Source organism: Trichosurus vulpecula, chromosome 7 (assembly GCF_011100635.1).
Source record: "Trichosurus vulpecula isolate mTriVul1 chromosome 7, mTriVul1.pri, whole genome shotgun sequence".
NCBI classification, from domain to species: Eukaryota; Metazoa; Chordata; class Mammalia; order Diprotodontia; family Phalangeridae; genus Trichosurus; species Trichosurus vulpecula.
Genome location: NC_050579.1, coordinates 273,791,652 through 273,814,261, shown reverse-complemented (window position 1 = coordinate 273,814,261; position 22,610 = coordinate 273,791,652). Strand labels below are relative to the sequence as shown.

General features: G+C 42.9%; 1 protein-coding gene across 1 annotated transcript; it reads right to left on the bottom strand.

Moving 5' to 3' along the window:
* Positions 1-695: 695 nt before the first annotated feature.
* Positions 696-10,775, bottom strand: LHFPL5 (LHFPL tetraspan subfamily member 5). Its single transcript, XM_036768452.1, has 2 exons — positions 10,261-10,775; positions 696-943 (listed from the first exon to the last, which is right to left on the bottom strand). Exons 1-2 carry the CDS (start codon positions 10,670-10,672, stop codon positions 696-698), a joined length of 660 nt encoding a protein of 219 aa, XP_036624347.1. The 5' UTR covers positions 10,673-10,775.
* Positions 10,776-22,610: the final 11,835 nt, after the last annotated feature.

Below are 22,610 nucleotides of genomic sequence, written 5' to 3'. Positions count from 1 at the left end.
TTCTGGAAGGGTGTGTTACTGTGGAATGCGAGAGCATGACTCCCTGCTTTGGAGCATGCTCGAGTGTCCTGGGACTGTCTCCTGCCTGCTTACTGTTTGGTAGAAAATAGGCCTTTTGGCTTGCTGCTGAGCTGGTGCCTCAATGGAGAAACCTGCTTTTGTTTCCTTCTTGCTTGGCCACAAGATATAAGAATGAGTCTCTGGGCTCAGTAGCCAATAAAAGGGCCTCTTCCTTCCTGAAAGCAGACAGGAGGCAGTCACAGAATACCCATTCATGCCCCGGAGAGCTATACCCCTCTTCACACTTCCAGAAGCAGGATCATCCAAGGTGAAGGCTCCCAGCACTTGGGCTCTCGTTGGCCAGTCCCCCCTTCTGTATAGGTGAAAAAACTGGGGTCTGGAGGAGTGAAATCACTTGCCCATGGTCAAACTGGTACTAGGTACCAGAAATAATACTTGGATTCTGGTTTTCCCTCTGAATCAATTGCTCTTTTTGGTACACCACAATGGCCCCTTCCATCTCTGAACTAGGATTCTGAGAGTTGTTAGGAGGTGGGCAGGTAAGAATACTTATCATCTGCCCTCAGTCTTAATAAGGACAAGGGAAAGGAATGAGCTCTGGCCAGCATTTGAGGAGTTTTGCCAGGACCCAGGGACCCCAGGCAGCCAGTTGTAGGAATGAGGAATGAAATGGGTCATGTGCTACCATTTCCATCTGCTTTGTAGTCAGAGGGGAGGAGTTTGTCTTGCCGGTAACCGAGGACGAACGCCAGAAGGGAGAGGATGAGGGCATCCATGATGCTGATCATGGCGAGCAGGAAAGCCCAGCGGATGGTACAGGCACCCAGTGTGTACTTGTCTGTCTGGTCCCCACACATGCGCTTTACCTCACTGGAGTCCCAGCCATCTGGGTAGACCAGACAGCCAATCATTAAGCCTGTAGCTGCAGGAAAGGGAGAGAGATCGAGATAATTAGACACAAAGGGTTCCCACATGTTTTATTTCATTTGATATGCAAAATAGCATTCTGACATGGGCCTTCCATGAGAAAACTGAGGCCCATGGAGGTTGTCACCTCATCACTACATCTGTCTTCCTTCTCCAGTAGCCTATGGGATATCTTGAACTGGATATCCCATAGACATCTTAAACTCAACAAGTCCAAAACCAAACATCTTCCCCCACCCTCACTCTTCCCCTTCCAAACCTCTCTATTACTGTTAAGAACACCGTCCTCCCGGTCCCCCAGGCTTACCATGTAGACATCAATTTCTCGTTCTCACCTCACCTTCGCATATCCAATGTGTTGCCAAGACCTGTACATTTTACCTGTACAACGTCTCTCACATACACTCCTTTATGTCTGATGCTGTCACATCCCTGGGGCAAGCTCTCATTACCTCATATCTGGGCTAGCAATAAACATTTAAGTCAAGAAATGAATTTCAGGCATGATGGGAAAAATATCTGCATTACCTTAAAATTAGTCTCTCCGAGTCTCCTTTTCCTCATCCATAAAACAGATCATATTTGCACTTCCTGCCTAGGAGGGTTATCTTGAGGGTCAAATGAATAATCCTTCCCAACACCTTACTCGCTTCAAGTAGGCAACAACTTTCTCTACCTACTTCAAAAAGAAGACCCAGGGGTTAAATTACAGGCCAGAAAGGAAGGCAGTGCTGTTTGTAAAGCAGGCATTCAGCCTTCTTGCCAAGACGGATGGACAGATGGATGGATGAATGAACAAGAGACCACCCACTCTCATGGTACTGCAGAACCATAAAGTGACTCCTTCCACCTCATAATTACCCAAAAGGGAGTTAAATTTCTCATCAACCTCAAGGTTGGATGGCTTGTGGGTGCGACTGAAGATACCCCTATCCATAGCAAGGATGAGCAAAGGCTCCTCTAAGAAAGCTCTTGAGTGGTGGGAAACCCTCAAGGGGACTGTGGAAGCTATCAGTTGTGTCAGCAAGCAGTTCAGGTGCAGGATGGCACATACTGAGATAACTCGGGTCTAGAAACTCAGGGAAACTAAGCAGAGTAGCCCACCCCACCTAAAAATGCAGGAAAATGAGAAGCCTGGCCCTAGCACAAAGCCCCAGTTCAGTAATTAAGGCCGGAAAGATGAATGACCACAAGATATTGACCACTGTAAATTATAATAAATCCAGAGATACTCAAAAATACAACAAAAATAAGGGAACTCTGTAATATTATAAATAATAATTACACATATATAATTATGTTTGCAAGGAGAAATTCAAAGAAAAAAATGAATTTTACACCAGGACTATATGAATATCTAGAAAAAAGTGAGATTAAAAATGAAATAAAAGCTCTGGAAGGAATAATTGGAAGTGTAATAAGTAGGGATGGGCAGAAAGACACAAACCTCACCCAAGTAACAGACTCTTTTAAAGTTAGATTAAAAAATTAATGACTAAGAAACAATTAGAAAGATTGAAACAAAATCAAAAGACTAAAAAAACCCAAGAAAAATGAAAGATTTCATTTGTCAGAAACAACTGACCTGGAAAACAGGGCAAGAAAAGGCAATTTGAGAATGATTGTCAGACTCCTTAAAAACCATGATTTTTAAAAATCCTGGACATTGTATTTCAAGAAATCATAAATGAAAAGTGTCCAGACTTGTTAGAACCAGAATGCAAAGTAAAAATAGAGTCTACTTCCTGAGAGAAACCCCAAAAGGATAATTCCCAGGAATGTCATAGCCAAAATACAGAGCTTTAATGTCAAATAAAAAAAAATATCGTAAGCATCCAGAAAGAAAGAGTTCAAATACCAAAGTTGTTTGGTTGTCATCTTTAGTTCTCAAAGAGGCCCAAAACAATATCACTATGTTGGAGTTAAGGTACAGTGTGTGTCTGATTGGCTGATCAGACCAAAACTCTACTGCAAGTCGGGCACAAATAGCCCACCTGAACATTTGGAGTGGTGATGGCTCTAAATTTGCACATCTCACATTTCTTTTGAGCTACTACAAGCCTGCTTCACTCAGAGCACAGCGCCTTCTTTGATATGGGCATGCTGTGCTGGGTGGTCCTGTGCCACTGCCTCCCAGAGTTGTTTAGAATAACCTTGAGAGTATCCTCCATATGAATGCTTACCTTGTGTGAGTTTTCCAAAAGATAATCTTTTAGGCAAGCGTATGCTCGGCATTCAAACAATGTGGCTAGCTACGTAGATGACGAGGCTGATGCATGAACTGCTAGAGTTAGTTCAGTGTTTGGGAGGCTCCTAAATATTAGGCGGCCTACCAAACTGAAGGTCTACAGAGACATTGTGCTGACCTCGTTGTTGTATGCCTGTAAAACCTGGACAGTCTACCAGTGCCATGCCAGGAAAGTGAATTTATTCCATTTGAATTGTCTTAGGAAAATTCTGAAGATCATCTGACAAGATAAGGTACAGGATGCTGAGGTCCTTTCTTGAGTTGAACTGCCAAGCATTTAAACTCTATTGCAGAGAGTGCAAGTACCAAGTTCTACTATAAATGAGAGGCAGTCTTGGAAAATAGCATACAGTACCAAAAGGCACAAGAGATAGGCTGACAAACAAATATAACTTACTTTGTAGAGCTAAGTATAATTCTACAAAGAGGGAAATGGATCTTTAAGGGAACAGAGGACTCTCATGCATTCCTGCTGGAAAAAAAAAAACACACCTAGACAGAAATTTTGACAAGAGTCAAGAGAAAACAAAAAATGAATTTATTAAAGCAATTAGAAGGGGCTGGTGGATAGATTGATTCTTTTCAGAGATTTTTAAAAAAGAAAGGAAAAGAGAGGATAAAATGAATGCCCTAGTGTAGAAAGAAGGAGGCAGAATTTATTATTTCTCCTTTTTAGAGGGCATCAGAAGAAGAGAATTTAATACAGAGGAAGGTATAGGGGGGAGCAAACCTCAGATGAACCTTCCTCTTAGTTGAACTAACAAGTCTGATCAAAGCAATAAACAACCATGTCTCCAGAAGACTTACTGTTAAGTGACTTGTTTATATGAATGTTGATATAAGATAAAATAAAAGGTGGGCCATTGAAATATTATTAATAGTGCACAGAGTGGTAGAGAAGAAAGTTCAGAAAGAAGCACAGACCCAAGGAGGACAATTTTGGAAGTAATAGGTTGAATTTATTTTATTTTTTAAAAAATAAATAGTATGGAAGAGAGATTCACTTTCATATGCAATCTTCTCTTTTTGTTCCAAGCTTGGGCACACATCATGTAGCGTATGTTTTGGTTAACTGTACTTTTCTATTGTGATGAAGAGTTCTTTGGAGGAAGGACTGGGGGCAGAGAGAAAAACTATTGGGAAGTGAAAGCAATGTTTTAAAAAAAATCAATAAATTATCACCCTGGAACATCTAGGTGGTTCAGTGGATAGAGCACCTGCCCTGGAGTCAAGAAGACCCAAGTTCAAATCTAACCTCAAACATTTACTGTGTGACCCTGGGCAAGTCACTCAGCCCTATTTGCCTCAGTTTCCTCATCTGTAAAATTTGAAGAAGGAAATGGCAAACCACTCTAATCTTTGCCAAGAAAACCCCACATGACAGGAACAGGAACAGGAGGTAGTTCATTTCTCAACACTGGAGGTGGTTCAGCTTAGAACCTGAACAGCCACTATTCTGAGACATTATAGAAAGGAATTGTGTTTTGGTTCGGGGTTGGACAAAATGACCTCTGAGGGCCTGATAACTCTGCGGGTCACTGACTTTTATCAATCTAGAAGTATGTATTGAGCAATTAATATGAGCCAGCCCTGGGTGGCACAAGAAATACCAAAGAAGATACATGGGTACTACCCTCTAGAAAAAGTCTATTTGGAGAGATGAAACCTAAACGCTAAATGATTAGGGAACAATACAGTAGTGTAAAGCACCCTGGCCTAGGATTCAGGAAACCTGTGTTCCAGTCCTGCTTCTACTTACTGTGTGCTTTGGACAAGTCATGTCCACTCTCTGAGTCTCAGGCCCTGGGAGTGCAAGGATCATTATCTGTAGATTTCAGATGAAGAAACAGAGGTTCAGAGTGGAGAGGTGTCTTACCAGAGTTGGTGCTCAGTGAATGGTACAGACAGGAAAAGGCATAGAAGTATGGAGGAGGGACTGAGCCCTGTGAGCTGGGGTCATCAGGGAAGGCTTTGTAGAAATGATGGGGCTTTAAGAAAGATGGAAGGATTGGGAAAGGTTCTTTTAGTAATTAGAGAAACTTCATTATGCTAATCGAGTTTAGTCCAACTAGCATGAATGCATGCCCCAATAACCTTGCTGCTAGAGCACACCTTCACTGCCTCTTCCTTCGTCTGTGTCTAGTACTTTCTCCCTTCTGCCTTCCCCCACTGAGTGGAATCTGATGCCACCTACCTCTTTCTCCCTCATCAATATTTCATGGAGCACAGCCTGGCTAGCTCTGGTTTCAGTGTTTCCTCCCTCCAACCCAAATGGAATCTACCTCCTTTCCCATGCTCCCCAATCCTGTTAGCTGAGCAGAGTTAGGATAGGGTTCCTGCTCTGTCTCTCCCCCATGGCCACTGCTGTCCAGCTTCCTCCTTTCCTTCCATAGCGACATGGAGAACACGATACACCTACCTCTTCACCCCAATACATACTACATGGCCATGGGGGAGTGCATTGGATTTGGAGTCAGAAGACCTGGGTTTAAATCCTGGTTCTGTTGCTTACTAAGCTGTGTGGGCTTGGACAAATCCCCTCCTTTTTCTAGATCTCAGTTCATTCATCTGTAACTTGAGGGAGTTGGACTGGTTGACCCCTAATCACTTCCAGTTCTAATATCATGACCCTCAAATTCCTCAGAAGTCCCCTGACTACAGCTGAATCCTCCATCACAAGTCTTCTCACACACCAAGAAGCCAATTTTCACAGTTTAGGACAAATTAGGCAGAAATATCACTCCACCCCTATCTCATCCTTCCTCAGCACCCAAATATCATGTTCCCACTTGGTAACTGTTCGTTTTCATTAGAGCAGGCTTAGCTGGGAGCACAATAACATTGATGGAGTTCAACTTTGGTGCCCAGACCCTCCCCCTTTCAGGGCTCTCACATCCCCCAGTCCCCTCCAAACAGAGATAAAACCAATCCAATATAGTCACTTACAGTATAGGCTTAGGGATTTAATATACTACCCTCACCCCTTCGGGTATTTGCATTTTAAAAGAGCGACTAAGGGAGAGAATGATGCTGAGGAATGTAAGGAACTCTAAGGAGAAGTTATCTAGGAAGCTTGAGTTCTATCCCCACTCTACCACTAATTAACTATGTGACTTAGAGCCAATCAAATAACCTCTCTGGACCTCAGTTTCCTTATCTATGAAAGAGAAGGATGGCCCATTTTATCTCTAAGGGGTCCTCCATTTCTAACTTTCTGTGATTCAATGTACAGGGAACCAGTCTCAAAAATCTCTAGTGGGGACAATAGCTGGCTGCTCTCCTGGTCCTTTTGAGGGAACCACCATCCTTCCAGATACTCAAGTTCACAATCTAAGAAATATCCTCCACTCTTCACTCTCCCTCTCTCCCTCATCCAATCAGGCCCCAAGATTTGCTTCTACCTCCAAACATCTTTCATCCTTCCCTGACTCTCTGCTCACAGAGCTGCCGTCTTACTTCGGGCCCTTATTACCTTTCAGTTGGACCACTGCTCAGTCTTCCTGCTCCCATTCTCTCCTCACTCCAATCGACCCTCCACCTGCTGCCAAAATAAAGCCACGGATCTGACTATTTCCCTGCCTGCCCAGGAATCATCAGTGACTCCTTGTTGCTCATAGGGTACAGACACGATCTCTTCACCTTGATATTTAAAGCCCTCCACAGCCTGGCTCCGGCCTACCTTTCCAAACTGGTTTCCATTATTACTTTTTGTGAACTTGTTATGGCAGCCAAATTGGCCTCCTATCTCTTCCTCAAATTTGACAATTCATTTCTCACCTCCGTGCCTTAACACAGGCTGTCCCTGTGCCCACAATGGACTCCTTCAGCACTGACTTGCAGAATCCTTAGCTTTCTTCGAGGCTCAGTTAACGTCCTCCCTCTCACTGGAAGTTTTTCCTGATCCCCCTCCCAGTGATTCTAATTCCAGCAGTGCCTTCCTTCTTTGAATTATTTCCTATTTGTCCTGAATAGATCTTGCTTTGTACGTATCTGTTTTCATGTCGGCTCCTCCATTTGATTGTAAGCTCTGTGAGGGCAGGGACTATCTTTTACCTCTTTTTGTATCCCTAGCTCTTAGGACAGTGTTTGGCACATAGTAGGTGCTTAATAAATGTTTACTGATTGAAATAATAGCTAACATCTATGTGTTAAGATTTGTGAAATGCTTTAAAATGTATTCTCATTGAAGCCTCACAGCAACACTGTAACGTAGGTAGTATTATCATCCCTGTTTTGTACATGAGTAAACTGAGGCTAACCAGAGGTGATGTGACTTGCCCACGGTCACCAGGCTATGTCTTTGAGCTAAAATTCAAATTCGGCTCTTCTCAACGCCACATCCAGCCCTTTACCCTCCATGTGACTTAGCCGCCTCTCAATGCCCTCTCTCCTCAAACGATGTTCCCCTTATTTATCTGGGTCCTTGTTGTATCCCCTAGTAGAATATGAGCTCCTCAAGGGCAGGAACTATTTTTTTTTGTAAACCCAACACCTCGCCCAAGGCCTGTGGTTTGGGTGCTAGAACTCCCTCCACTGAAACAGGCAAACAACCTTCTAGTCTTCGAGTTGCTAGAGAGCCACAGAGATTCCATCAAACTCCTGCGGCGCTTGAACTGAAGAGCCTCAGGGCCAAAGCCCGCATTGTCTACGACCCTACCCTGTCTCTCACCTTTCGAATGACAGATGCTTAATAAATGTTTGTTGAATTGGACTTAATCTCCTCCCAACAGCCCTGTGAAACAACAATCTTTAAATTCCCTTCCAGCCCTAAATCCGGTTATCTTAATGGATGAAACACTAAAGGCAGGATTTCTGGCACTGAGGCACCCAGTTGGGGGAGATATTTTGAGAAGAGGGGCTTCCCAGTGTCCCTCAAATTATATCTTGTAGGTAACCCTGTCTATTTTATTCAGAAGCACCTAAGTAACATAGTGAATAAAATGCTCGGACGTGGAGTTAGGAAAAAGTGAATTCACACATGGCCTCAGATACTTACTAGCTGTGTGACCCTGGACAAGTCACTTGACCTCTATTTTCCTCAGTTTCCTCAACTATAAAAAGGGGATAATAATAGCACCTACTTCCCAGGATTGTTGCAAGGACCAAATGAGATAATATTTGTAAAGCACTTAGCACGTCTGGCACTTAGTAGGCATTTAATAAATGATTGTTTGCTTCCCTCTTTCCTTTCTTCTTTCTGCTAGGATAAGGCATCCTAGGTGTTTCAACCAGAGATCTCCCTCCCCTGACCCTGAAGGCCTGGCTCCACCACAGCATGCTTCCCTTCTTAAGTGGGGGGCGGTGTCCAACTTGCTAAGGCCCCAAACTCATTCACTACAAACATTATCACCAAACTCCAGAGCTGTCACAAGCCATAATCATCCTTTCTCTGTCTCCCTGATCATATCTTTGCTCCCTTCCCTAGACACTTCCTCTTTCCCATAACAAGCCTGCCCTTAGCAATGTAAGGCCCTTCATGACAGTCCTTCACCACCACACACAAGAGGTCTGAGAGGGATCACTGATTCATTTTCTTTTGGACCTGCTGGCTACTTTCTACTTTGTCTAGTGTCACTGACTAATTTTCTTGACCAAAATATGCAAGACTGCTTCACTATTTCCTATATTCTTTCCATTTTTGATAAGGTGTCTAAGTTTTAAGCAATGTCCAGGGAGTCATAATAATAACTAACATGTAAGGAGCCTTCTTCATACTCCAAAATAAGAAGCAATGATGCAGGAGTCTTCCAGGCCCCTTGATAGTATAGGGCAAGCAGGAAGACCCTGTGCCATGGAGGGAGCAGGAGGATCAAGCCCATACAGGGGCCAAGAGACTTGCCATAGAGCAGAGCCAGGGAGGAAGAGAAGGCCCCTTATTCAGGATAGCAAATGCCTGCCCATCATTTCTATAATTCCAGTAGCTGGTCAGGCCCTCCTACCCAGTTTTAGCTCTCCCCCAACTTCTCACTAAAGCCCAAAATACCTTGACCAAAGTCCAGAGCCTTCCATCCCACGATTAGAGCAAAGACTTCAACAGCGAACCCCTCAGATGGGAGGCACTCCGAGACTTATATTCACAATACTCACAGACCAGTGTGTCAGATCCTTTTCCAGAGCAGATTTTTTGGGGGATGAAGGAAAGGACTTGGAAGGCAAAGGACACCTGAGATTAAGGAGGGGGAAGAAGGAAAAGGCACTAAAAGGTGAAGCTGGGAGTGCCCCCAGACAAGGCCAGCCTTGAGCAGGAGAGAAAAACAGAGAAACAACCTGTCTTCTGTAGCTTCACAAAAGGCCTTATCTTCCTTTTGGGGTGAAAGTGTGTGTGTGTGTGTGTGTGTGTGTGTGTGTGTGGCTGGGGAGGGCACTGTCCCAATTCTACCATTAATTAATTAATTGACCATGGGCAGGTGGTTTCCCTTCTCTGAAATTCAGTTGTCTCATTTCAATAGAATATAAGTTCATTGAGGGCACAACTGTTAACTTTTATCTTTGTATTCCCAGGGCCTGGTATGTGGGAGACATTTAATAAATGTTACGTGACAAAATGAGGAAGCTGGACCACATGTTTTCTAAGGTCCCTTCCAGCTCTAACTTCTTCACTCAGTAATTCCTAATGGTGTAATAATAACCAAAGAGATTAAATTTTTTTTAGCTTTAATTTCAGAGTTATAATGCATGGTTCAATGAGAACAGTTTAAAGTTTAAAAAATGCTTTTCTCGCAAAAACACTGAGCAGTAATTAGTTCAACTTTAATTCCCATCTTACAGATAAGTAAACTAAAGCTCAAAGAGGAAGAATGACTTGCCTGTTGGCACTCAGTAATTGGAGGAGTTAGTGTCTAGTACAGTCCCTGGCATTTAGTAGGCACTGGAGAAATATTTGATTAATAGAGCTAGGGTTTGAATAGAGATCTTAATTCTAGCTTTAAAACTGTCCCTCCTGCTGTAGGATTACTGCTCCCCACGTCTCAGGAATGGAAACCACTGAAGTGACCATGGATGCTATGACGAAGATCCCCCCCCATGGAATAAAGAGCCCACACCTACCCCCCTTGCCCCCTCACCAGCTGCCAGCTGCATCCAGGCACAGATCTTGTAGACAGTAGCAGTGTTGCAGACAAAGAAGAGGCTGAAGCAGATGGTGGAACCAATGATGAGAAACATGGCAACAGCCACGAAGAACATGGCAGTCTTAAAGGCACCGGAGGGTATGGTCTTGAAGTCCAGAGGGCTGCCCTTGCAGATAAGCTCTGAAGTTAAGGCATTGCCCACACAGTAGGAGAAGAGGCCGAAGTAGCCGGCCTGGGGTGTGTTGATACTGTCTCCGATCCAATAAGGTTGAATAAACAGAGCCATGACCAGAACAGAGAAGCAGATAGTGAGGGTACCCCACATCACCCCCACTGCCCGGGCATTCCGCACATAGTTAGTGTGGTAGATCTTGGCTGCCTCTTGGGCAGGCAGCAGCTTCGTCATGGCGGGTAGGTAGGAGAGGGGACCCTAGAGGGAGAGAGACTGGAGGGGTAGCTTCAGGGATCCGGAGCCCAAGATTGGGCCCACAACCCCGACCTGGGGTAGGGAAGGCTCAAGGGTGGAGTCGTAGAGTAGTGCAGGAGATGGCCATGGGAGATTCCACTCCAGGGATAGTGTCGGGGTAGGAGAAGCAGAAAGTCATAGGGTTTCAGCAGGAGGGGAGATTTTCCCGGTTTCCGTGGCCGATCCTCCTGGGATATGTCTCCTTCTAGGCCCTGCTGAGTCTGCCTCCCCCGGAGCGTACCTCCCCACCTCTGCCCTGGCCCTCTTCTCCGCTCTCCTGCCTGCTCCTCCTCCCCCCCCTCCCCCCCCCCCGCCCCAACCGTCAACCTCGGCTCCGCCTTCAGAGTTGACCTCGGTTTCAGCACCACGGCCAGTGCCCAGCAGCTTTCAGGTCTGTAGACACGAGCAGGAGGGGCTGGAGTGGAGAGTTATGGGTAGGTAGGAGGACCTGAAAGAGGGTGGGAGGAACTGGCCAGTGGGAGAGAATGGGAGGGGGCTCGTTGAATTGGTTCTGGAACTGGAAAGGGAGTCCTCATACCTACTCAGCGTCCCAAGGGGTTTCTTCTGGGGAACCCATACGTTGACACTTCCCAGACGCAACACCTATCTCCCCTTTCCGCGCCCAATCCTGAGTGAGCTGATTTAGCAAGAACTGGGGAGAACGAGGCTGTAGCCTGTTCCCCACCCCCTCCCTCCTTCCGTTTGAAGACATAGGTAAAGCTTCCCTAGCCCACGCGGAGCACTGTACGGTCCCGAAACCACCTCCCCCTTTCTTCGTGAAGCAGCTAACTTTTTGAGGGTCGGCACGATTCTCTAATCATCCCTTCTGAGTCCCTGGTTTTCAAACCTCTGTCCCCCTTTGAAGATGACCTCCTTTCTGCTTCTCACCGTTCCAGTTCTTTTCCCTCACTCTAAAGGAGATTACAGCGAGCATACAACCCTAGTGTTTGGATGCTAGGTTCATCTGATCTCAGAGCTTTCTGTAATCCTCTTAAGAATTTGTCATTTTCTAATATGGATTGTTTTTATTTCTATGTCTTCATCTCTGAATCTCCCTTGCACCTAGCTCGCTACTGCGTGCAGGGTGCAACTTTTTGGTAAATGAAGGGACTCAGTTTCTTTACCTGTAACATGAAGGGTTGGCCTAGGTGAAGTTGGACTAGGTGATCTCAGTCCCCTTCCAAATCTATTATTTTATATGATTCTTTTCTGTATTCCCACAGTACCCCACCACAACTCTGGAAATATGTTGAGCACTCTATGTTTGTTGGTTGACTAATTAGTCCCATCCATTTTCATTCCCCTGAACAGGGCTCTAGGGCAGCCAATCCAGTGCCAGATGGATTGGAATGGTAGTGTTCTCTTTAGGGAAGGAAGTTCCACGGGGACCCACATTTAAGTACCTCTGACACCTGATGTCTAACTTCATGCTTCACACTGATGGAGTCAACGACATCCAGATGAAATGCATTTGGGAGTGGGCTAAAGAGCAGGCCATTCGTTTATTCACTCATTCAGCATTTACCAGGCACTAACTGGGTACTGGGAATACAAAGGAAAAAGGAAACTGTTACTGCCCTGAAAGAGTTCATTTTCCTGAGGAGAAACAGCATGGGCCGATAGGTGGCGCAGTGAATAAAAAAAGCACTAAGTCACAAGTCAGGAAGACCTGAGTTCAAATTTGACGTCAAACTCTAGCTGTGTGACCTTGGGCAAGTCACTTAACCTCTGTTTGCTTCAGTTTCCTCAACTGTAAAATGGGGACGATAATAAAACCTACCTCCCAGTGCGGTGAGGATCCAATGAGATAGTAACTGTAAAGCGCTCAGCACAGCGCCCGGCACAGTCACCCTACTGTTAGGCTTCTCTGCTCCTGCTTCTGGTCTGTGCTATATAAGTGCTAATTATCATCATGATTATTAAGGTTGTTATTGACTTCGAGGTTCAAAGGCAGCTCCAACAGACTCGTGATGGAAAAAGCTCCGCACTTCCGGAGAAAGGATCACGGAGTCTGAATGCACATGGAGGCCAACTATTTGCTCTCTTTTTTTTCCTTTTCATCTCCTCTTTCTCATGACTCATTCCATTGGTCATAACTCTTCTTTACAACTTGACTATTGTGTGAATAAGTTTAACGTGAAGGTATCTGTAGAACCTACATGGGATTCCATGCCGTCTTGGGGGGAGGGGAGAGGAGAGGAGAGGAGGGAGAGAACATTTGGAACCCAAACTCACGGAACCGAATGTTGTAAACTAAAAATAAAACCTAAATTTACTTTAAAATGTTACCATTGTCCCTGCTGCTGTTTGCACAAGTAAAGAAACACAAAATCCGTGCCGATCTAGGTGACGTTCTGGGGTGGAGCCTGTCTTTGGTGACCCACGAATCCTGTATCATTTTCCTGCAATCACAGAAAGCACCCAGATATAGTGGGGCACTAGAAACAAAAAAGGCATCTGACATTTATTCAGGAGCTTGCTGTGGGACCCTTAAATTCTCCCCAATACCTTCAACCAGTCAGCGTCAAAGCCAAGACTTCTCAGAGCCCACCGGGTGGGGTCTGACCCAGAGTTTAGAATTTACTATTACCCAAATCTATGATCACGAAGTTTGAAATTCTCCTTTCTAATCACTATCTCTTATACTTCCGCCTCTCTCTGCCTCACTCTTCCCAAATATATTCTTCATTATTACTGTGAGTGAATTAATGAATGAAGAAGCACTTTATTAAATGCCTATGATGTGACATTCTATCTAGACAGTGGGAGTACAAATACAAATACAAAAACGAGTTAGTCCCTGCCCTCAAGGAATTTGTGTTCTAATAAGGGGTACAATGCATATAGAGGACTGGGGGCCAAGGAAGGAAGTTTTGGTTTGCAGAATCACAAGGATTGTGAGTGGAAGCATGGAGCAGTTGATTGTCGTACTTTGTTTAGTAGCAGTGAATTTATTATTATTACCAGAGCCACGGTAAGAAGTCAAAGGGGAGTGAGAATTCACATGAGGTAGGAAGACACACTGGGTATTGATTTCCTGCTGGATGGCAGAATGGCATGTGAGATATTGTGCGGAGCCAGACAGACATAGTGGGTAGGTGAGTTTTAACTTACCCACCAATCAAAATAGTTCATCTCCAGGGCAGAGGGCCAAAACTGAGTCATTTAAATCCCACAGGACCAGGGTATTTGATCTGGAGGTTCATCTCCTTTGTCTCTCCCCTTTCTCCCAGTCTAATGCTCTGACCTCCCTTCCCCTCTTTTGGACCCTTTAGTTAACAAGCTAAATTCTTTGTTGTTCTCCATCTGGGACTGTGTTGCTCCCTTATCCTCCCACCATTCATGCCTTGCCAATCTCAACCCTGGGTTATCCCCACCATTAGTCTTCTCTGCTCCTACTCCCAATCTGCTGAATGCTCCTGGAAGGTCATGCATCTGTCCTGAGTACAATATAAATTCATGGGATCTCATCTCAGCTAAGCCCTCAAGGATGCATAGAAATTATTTTATGCCCTCCTTGACTTTCTATCAAGACTCTACAAAGTAGCTGATCCAAGCTTTTCCTCTCTTAAAGTTTCCAACGCTACACCCATATATCTGTTTCTTAGCAAATGACCTTTCCTCTTCCTTTACTGAAAAAATTAAGATCATCCTTCATAAACTTCCTCATTTCCCCTTCTCTACACTTCAAAACCCCTCTACACTTTAACTCCTCATCTCCCTCTGCCCCTTGCTTTAGTCTCTAAGGGAGCAGTAGACTTCCTCTTTATCAGAGCTGACTCTTCTGTTTATGCTTTTGATCCCACTTACTCCCACCTACTCTAAGAGCTTGCCTCTTCATTCTTTCCTTTTCTCTCTCTTGTCTTTCATCTCTTCCTTTCTTCTGGCTGCCTTCTCAATGACTACAAGCATGCTCGAGTCTCCCCACCACCCCACTTTAAAAACCCTTCTCTTGGCCCTACCACTTCCTTAAGCTATAGCTCACCTTCATTTTCCAGACTTCTAGAGAGATTTGTCTGTGTTTAGTGTCTCTATTTCCTCAGTTTACCTGCTTCTTAACCCCTTTCTGCTAACTGATCACTGACTCCATCACTCTACTAAAACTGCTCTCTCCAAGGTTGCCGATGATCTCCTAAGTGCCAAGTGTAATGTAATAGCCTCTCTCCTAAGTCTTCATCTTCCTTGATGTTTCTGCAGCTTTTGATACAGTCCATTACAAATATAGTAAGGCACATATGTAGGGATAGTGTGTGGCAAAGGAAAAACTCACAGTTCCTGGTTCCTGCAAATTTTCTTCTTCCTTCATAGAGTCCTCACGAAATTACCCTTAGACATAGCTCTCTGCTGTGTCCCAAGTGCCAGTACCTTTCTCCACAACTGACACTTCTCTCCATCATCAGGGCTCACAATCTCTGAAATTTCCTCTCTTCAGGGGACCTCAGGAATTTCCTCTTTCATAGATCACTACAAGTTCTGGTGGCCACTAGGACTGGCTTGAGTGAACTCTGCCACCAACTCCAGTCCCTGATGGAAACTGATAGCTTTGCTGGATCTCCCAAACTCACTCTCCTTCCCACAAGTGAATCATTCTCAGGGGCTTAGGTGGAGCTCTTCTACCTTTAGACTGACTTACTGGCTAGTCAATCCACAGCTCAGAACTGGCTTGCTATATTATGCATAGGCCCAGAGATGTGTCAGCCAATCACATGACATTTCTTGTGTGGTGTTGTCTGTCTTTAACCAATGATCAAAACACTTTATTCCTTTGAAATGGATTAAGGGTTTGTTCTAGATTAGTTTACACTTTCCATTGATTGATTTCACCCAACTGCTGTCTGGGCTTTACATGACATTATATTATGTCAATTACTTTACATTACTTGGGTTGGGATAGATCACCACAGACACAAACACACACACACACACACACACACACACACACACACACACACCCTTACATTTAGAATATATTCATTCCCTATCTCATCTTTCAAAATCTTGATCTTCCTTCTAGCTCTAGCTCATGTGTTACCTCTTCTGAAATGCCTTTCCTGACTTCTCCTGCCACCTGAGGCCTTTATTACATACCCTGACTGCCAGGAAGGCACACTATTCCCCTTCCCTCCAGCCTCCCCCTCCAAGACAGCAGAGGACTGAACCAGTAACATGTAAATAATTGCAATTTTTCAATTGATAACAGTTTCCTATTAAAGTATTCTCTGTCAGAAAACTCTCCCTTCACTACTTGTCGTCTTAATCTTAACAGATTTAGCCATAGCATAAGAAGGGAGTATAGGGTTCATTTTTTTAAATTTATTTTTTATCTTTAATTGAGTCTAACAATAGCTAGTTTTTAAATTTTGGTAATTAGTATGGGTGTAATGTTTCTTTTAAAGAAATTTTAAAAACCCTAACTTTGGAGCTGAGACATCATGAGACAGATCTATCATAGAGCAGATTGTAGGAGGCAACAAGTGTAGATTGCTTTTCCTAGGAATTTGGTTATGAAAGTTTGGCGACAGGGAGTAAGGAATATTCTGACCCTTCCTCCAGGGCCAGTGAGGCAGAGGTATGAGAGAAAAAGTAGTCAGGGCTGCAGAAGGTAGCCAGAGATGCAATACTGTCTGGAGAAAGCCTTCCCTGATCCTCCCAACTCTTCAATCTCTCCAACTCCCATCATCTACATCTCTATTCCACCTTAGCTGCAGTACACATATGCATGAGGTCTCAACATCACCCACAAGTGATCACCATCCTTCCCCATTCTCATTGCTAGTCTTTTCCATGACCCACATCTATTCCCACATCTTCCACTGTGCCCTCTGGAATTCTCATTCCTTAATTAGTGAAGTTCTCTTCATTTTCCCCCTCTTTCCCTCAGGCTCCTTCTATCTTTTGGTATACACAGAAAGTTAGCTTCCCCCAGATGACACCCCCTCCCCATCACCTCTGGCATTGGCTGCACTTTCATACACCATGAATCTTCCTGGAAGGAGAGTCCCGCTACCACTTCCAGACTCTCCCTCTTCTGGGATTACTCAGCAACCCTTCTTCACTGAGGTTCATTCCATCCAATAGAGATCCTAGTAGTTATCTACTCACCCTGAAGTCATTTTCCTTCCTTTTTGCAAGGACTTTAGGACCTGCATCACAATCTTCACTTAAACTCCTAGGGGATTTTAGCATTCATAGGGAGGTCCTCTTTAAGAGCCTCCCAGTTCCTCAGTCTCCTCAACTTCCATAGCCTTCTCCTCTGCCTCACCTCAGCTGTAACGTTCACATTCAACCTTGCCATCAACCACAGGTGTTCTGCTTTTAAAACTCTGGAATTCCTTTATCACATTAAAATCTTTTATTACTCCATTTCTCCTTATGCTTTACCTTTCCTAAACCTATTCTCCATTCTCACCGTAAAATCCAATTCCTCCAGCTGTCATCACTCTCCCAGGCCATCATCCCTTTTTTTCCTTTCCCAGTCTCAAACCTGTAGTTAACCAGTTCAGCTCGATTCTGCCTACTCCTCTCAATCTCTTGCCTCTCGTTCTATGGACACTCAGTCCTCACCAAACCCCAAAATCTGGATTATTTCTACTACCCACATTCTTTACTCCTACCCATATGTTGCTGAGTAGAGAGTCGTAGGAAATCACATGACCAAATTTAACTGGATCCATCACAAATTTATGTTATCTAATCTTGTATGAGCTTCATCATAGATTCAAATTTCTCATGTTTTTCAAAGCTGTTTTTAATTTGTAATGTTGTTTCACTTGACACCAATTCATATAAGTCTTTCGAGGTTTCTCTGAAACTATCCCCTTCATCATTTCTTTCACCATAATAATATTCCCTCACATTAATATACTATAACTTGTTCAGTCCTTCCTCAAATAATGGGCATCCTCTCAATTTCCAGTTCTTTGCTACATCAAAAAAGAACTGCTATCAATATTTTTGTACATATAGCTGCTTTTCATCTTTTTTATCTCTTTTAAGTATAGACCTGGTTGCAGTATTGCTGGATCAAAAGTTTAATATCTTTTCAGTCATAGTTCCAAATGTAAAATGACTTTCCTAAAGCATAAGTCTGACCATGTCACTTCTGTACTCAGTAAATTCTGACAGTTCCTATTGGCTTCTAAATCTACACACTTGTCCCAAACTACCATCAGCACTGATGATATATGTGTCCATGGGCAAGTTCCTTATTTAGCAATGACTTGCTAAAGGAGACCCAAAAAATACTGAAGAAAACAACATCTTAAAAAATAGATTAACTCAAATGGCAAAAGAGCTCCAAAAAGCCAATGAGGAGAAGAATGCCTTGAAAAGCAGAATTAGCCAAATGGAAAAGGAAGTCCAAAAGACCAATGAAGAAAATACTACCTTGAAAATGAGATTGGAGCAAGTGGAAGCTAGTGACTTGATGAGAAATCAAGATATTATCAAACAGAACCAAAGGAATGAAAAATGGAAGACAACGTGAAATATCTCATTGGAAAAATCACTGACCTGGAAAATAGATCCAGGAGAGATAATTTAAAAATTCTTGGACTACCTGAGAGCCATGATCAAAAATTTCTTTCAAGAAATTATCAAGGAGAACTGCCCTGATATTCTAGAGACAGTGGGTAAAACAAAAATTGAAAGGATCCACTGATTGCCTCTTGAAAAATATCCCAGAAAGAAGACTCCTAGAAACATTGTTGCCAAATTCCAGAGCTCCCAGGTCAAGGAGAAAATACTGCAAGCATCCACAAAGAAACAATTTTAGTTTTGTGGAAACACAACCAGGATAACACAACATCTAGCAGCTTCTACATTAAGGAATCAAAGGACCTGGAATATGATATTCCGGAAGTCAATGGAGCTAGGATTAAAACCAAGAATCACCTACACAGCAAAACCGAGTATTATGCTCCAAGGCAAAATATGGATTTTCAATAAAATAGAGGACTTTCAAGCTTTCTCAGTGAAAAGACCAGAGCTGAATAGAAAATTTGACTTTCAAACACAAGAATCAAGAGAAGCATGAAGAGGTAAACAAGAAAGAGAAATCACAAGGGACTTGCTAAAGTTGAACTGTTTTGTTTATATTCCTACATGGAAAGATGATGTGTATAATTCATGAGACCTCAGTATTAGGGTAGCTGAAGGGAATATACATCTATATAGATATAGATGTATATAGATATATAGACAGAGGGCACAGGGTGAGTTGAATATGAAGGGATCATATCTAAAAAAAATCAAATTAAGGGGTGAGAGGGGAATATATTGGGAGAGGGAGAAAGGGAGAGAAGATAGAATGGGGTAAATTATCTGTATCCCAAGAGATCAGGAAAAAAGGGAAGGGCTTTACACATACAAAAATATTTATAGCAGCTCTTTTAGTGGTGGCAAAGAACTGGAAATTGAGGAGATGTCCATCAATTGGGGAATGATTGAACAAGCCATGATATGTGATTATGATGGAATACTACTGTGCTGTAAGAAATGATGAGCAGGATGCTCTCAGAAAAACCTGGAAAGACTCACATGAACTGATGCAAAGTGAAATGACTAAAACCAGGAGAACATTGTACACAGTAACAGCAATATTGTATGATGACCTACTATGAGTAACTTAGGTCTTCTCAACAGTACCATGATCCAAGACAACCCCACAGACCCATGATGGAAAATGCTATTTGCCTCCAGAGAAAGAACTGATAGAGTCTGAATGCAGACTGAAGCACACTTTTTTAAAACTTTCTTTAGTTTAATAAAAGGATTTGTTCTGTGAAGTTTGGATTCAACCAAAGGGCTGTACTTGAGGACCTAAAAGGCCTGTGAAATTTGGATTCAGTCAAAGGGCCATATTTGAGGACCTAGAGGGCCACGTGTGGCCTTAAGGCTGCAGGTTCCCCACACCTGATTTATATAAAATTGCTTACCTTCTCAATGACAAGGGAGGGGAGGGGAGGAGGGAGAGAATTTGGAACTCAAAACATTTTTTAAATGAATGTTAAAAAATGTTTTTACGTGTACTTTGGAAAAAATAAAATATTTTTTAAAAAAGAAAAGATTTCATGAAACAGATGGTCTTTGAGCTGAACCTTGAAGCATAGGTACAGTGATCATTCTAAGGTAGAGAATGGTACAAGCAAAGTCACAGAACAAGGAAATTGTGCATAGATTAAAGGGGTTCATGAAAGGAAAAATTAGCTAGGTAAGTTGGGACTACAGCACAAGTATTATGGGTCAAATGTAGAATTGTTTTGCTACCTCCTCTCCCCTTACCCCAATTTCTCTCCCTGTGATTGGGCAGGGAAACATGGCCTGAAGAGCAGCCTGTGAGCCATAAGTGGCCTATAACACTCCCAAGTGGACCCAAACCAGATTAAAATATAATTGGGGAATATTTAACAAAATAAATAAAAATACAATAAAATATAGATAACATTACATCTTAAAACTAAATCAATATGCAGCCATAAAGATCATTATATTCAGATTAGTGATCTATTCTATTCAAGTCTGATATCGCTGGCCTAGAAAATACCTTATTGAACTGAAAAAATACTGTCCTTTCTAGCCTCCCAGGGACTTGTGGTGTTCAATAGAGTAGAGAAACATTAACTTTACCTTCACATATATGTGTGTGTGTGTGTGTATACATGTATATTATGCACACAAATGTACACAGTGTGAATGTATATATGTATATTATGCATACAAATACACACATGTACTGGCATGCATATATATGCATGCATGTTATATGTGTATACATGTACGTATAGAAATTGAATGTGTAATGTGTAAATATGTATGCAAATACACACATATACACATGTATTTATATGTATGTGTATATGCATATTATATGTAACACAGGCATATGTATTTGTATGTGTATATACATGTATTTATGTACATACAAATACACACAAGATATATGTATTTTTATGTATGTATATGTACTTATACACACTGATAGGTGGCACAGTAGATAGAGTGCCAGGCCTAAAGTCAGGAAAAGTCATCTCCCTGAGTATTTGCATTTCATATTTTAAATCCCTGGTTCTTCACCAGCAGAGTAATGATTTCTGCAAAACTACAAAAAAATCCACGACTTTCTCAGAGCTTAGTGACTGAGAAAGCCATATAACTTCTCAGAGCTCTAGACAACTCAACAGCAGCTCCTAACATGGAGTCTGTAAATTGTTTTTTCAAATATTTTAGTCAGCTTGACTGGATTGTAGAGCATGAGTAATGACGGTCGGCACACATGCAGAGCCCATCAGTTTGCTAAGTTGGTGTCATCCAAGCAAAGGACACTCAGGAGCTGCTTTCAGGAGAATTGTAAGGCTTAGAGAATGCATGGACCTTCTGGAACTGGTTCTGGTTAGCCTACCAAGTGTTTGGAAGGAGTCTCTTTCTATTGGCTGAATGGCATGATTTGTTGGTGTCTTCCAAAGGAAGTTGGCACTAGCTCTTACTTTGCTGCATTCTCAACTGGGGCAGGAGGTGACTCCTTCATTCACCACATCTGGTGAAACCATGTGGTAGGAGGGAGAACCTAGGGCCTCCTTTTCCATTCTGAGGCCCCGTGACTCCCTAAGAAATGGGGCCTGCTTGCATTTTTTCTTTGTTCTTTTCCTTTCTAGGTGCAGGGCATGGAGCTTCAGACTTTGAGAATTTCAAAGATCTAGAGCAGGAAGTGCAAGAATCTGGGAGTACAGAAAGCCAGGTCAGGTGTTGCAACAGCCCAGCAGTGATGCCCCAAGGAGCGCTGAGTGAGCCTCTGGAGAGATCTTTGGGAGTCGAGCCCAGCGGAATCTGTAAATTCAAAAAAGCTACTGTTGCACATGGACTGTGTGGAACTCATGCTATGAAAGAATTGAGCTAAATTGTGAGCTTAATCCTTGAAGACTGAGGTTGTGTAGGGACGGATTTTACCCTGAGATATCAGCGGAAATTTTTAAAATTTCATTCTTGCTGTATATTTGAAGTAAGTATTCCTTTTAAAAGCAATCAAATTTTAAATGGTTAAATAGAACTAGGGTGCTAATCACTGGGCCCCTCACAAATGGGGGAAACACTTAGATGATGGAGACTTGGTAGAGAAAAAGCCACCTGAAACCCCTCTGGTTGCCCGAGAAACCTGGACATTTCTGAGGCTGGCCCCAAAAGAGTGGTGCCAGAACATACCTGTTACAGAGACAATAGATATTCTTGGTCCACTTGGTTGTTCCTTTGTGAATGGTTGAGAGGCTATGGATCTCACTCAGGAGGTTTTTCAATATTCTGAGGCTAATTCATATGCACATTGGAACATCTGGAGAACCTCTTTATTCCAGTTCAGTCATCTTTCAGTCATGTCCTCTTCATGACCCCATTTGGGGTTTTCTTGGCAAAGTTTCTGGAGTGGTTTTCCATTTCCTTCTCCTGCTCATTTTACAGATGTGGAAACTGAGGCAAACAAGGTAAAGTGACTTGCCCAGGGTCACACAGCTAGGAAGTGTCTGAGGCCAGATGTAAACTCAGGAAAATGAGTCTTCCTGGTTCCAACAGTGCTCTATCCACTACACCTTTCACTATCCCATCTATAAGGAATCCCTTTTCGACTTGGTGGAAATTCTCTGTGGTAAAGGAACACTTTGAAGAGCGCATATCTCCCTGATATTAATAATGAGAGAGTTGATGAACAAGGCTATCTCTGTCATTATATCTGTTGAGGAATCTTGCATAATTGTCATAAATTGTGGAGTCACCTTGTTAGAAGAGAACTTCTAAGGTGATATTTTGCTTTACCAAATCAAAGCCTTTTTAGTGAACAAATAATGCCTTCTCTCCATCATTAGCTAATTGCACAGCAATAAAGATGCAGTCT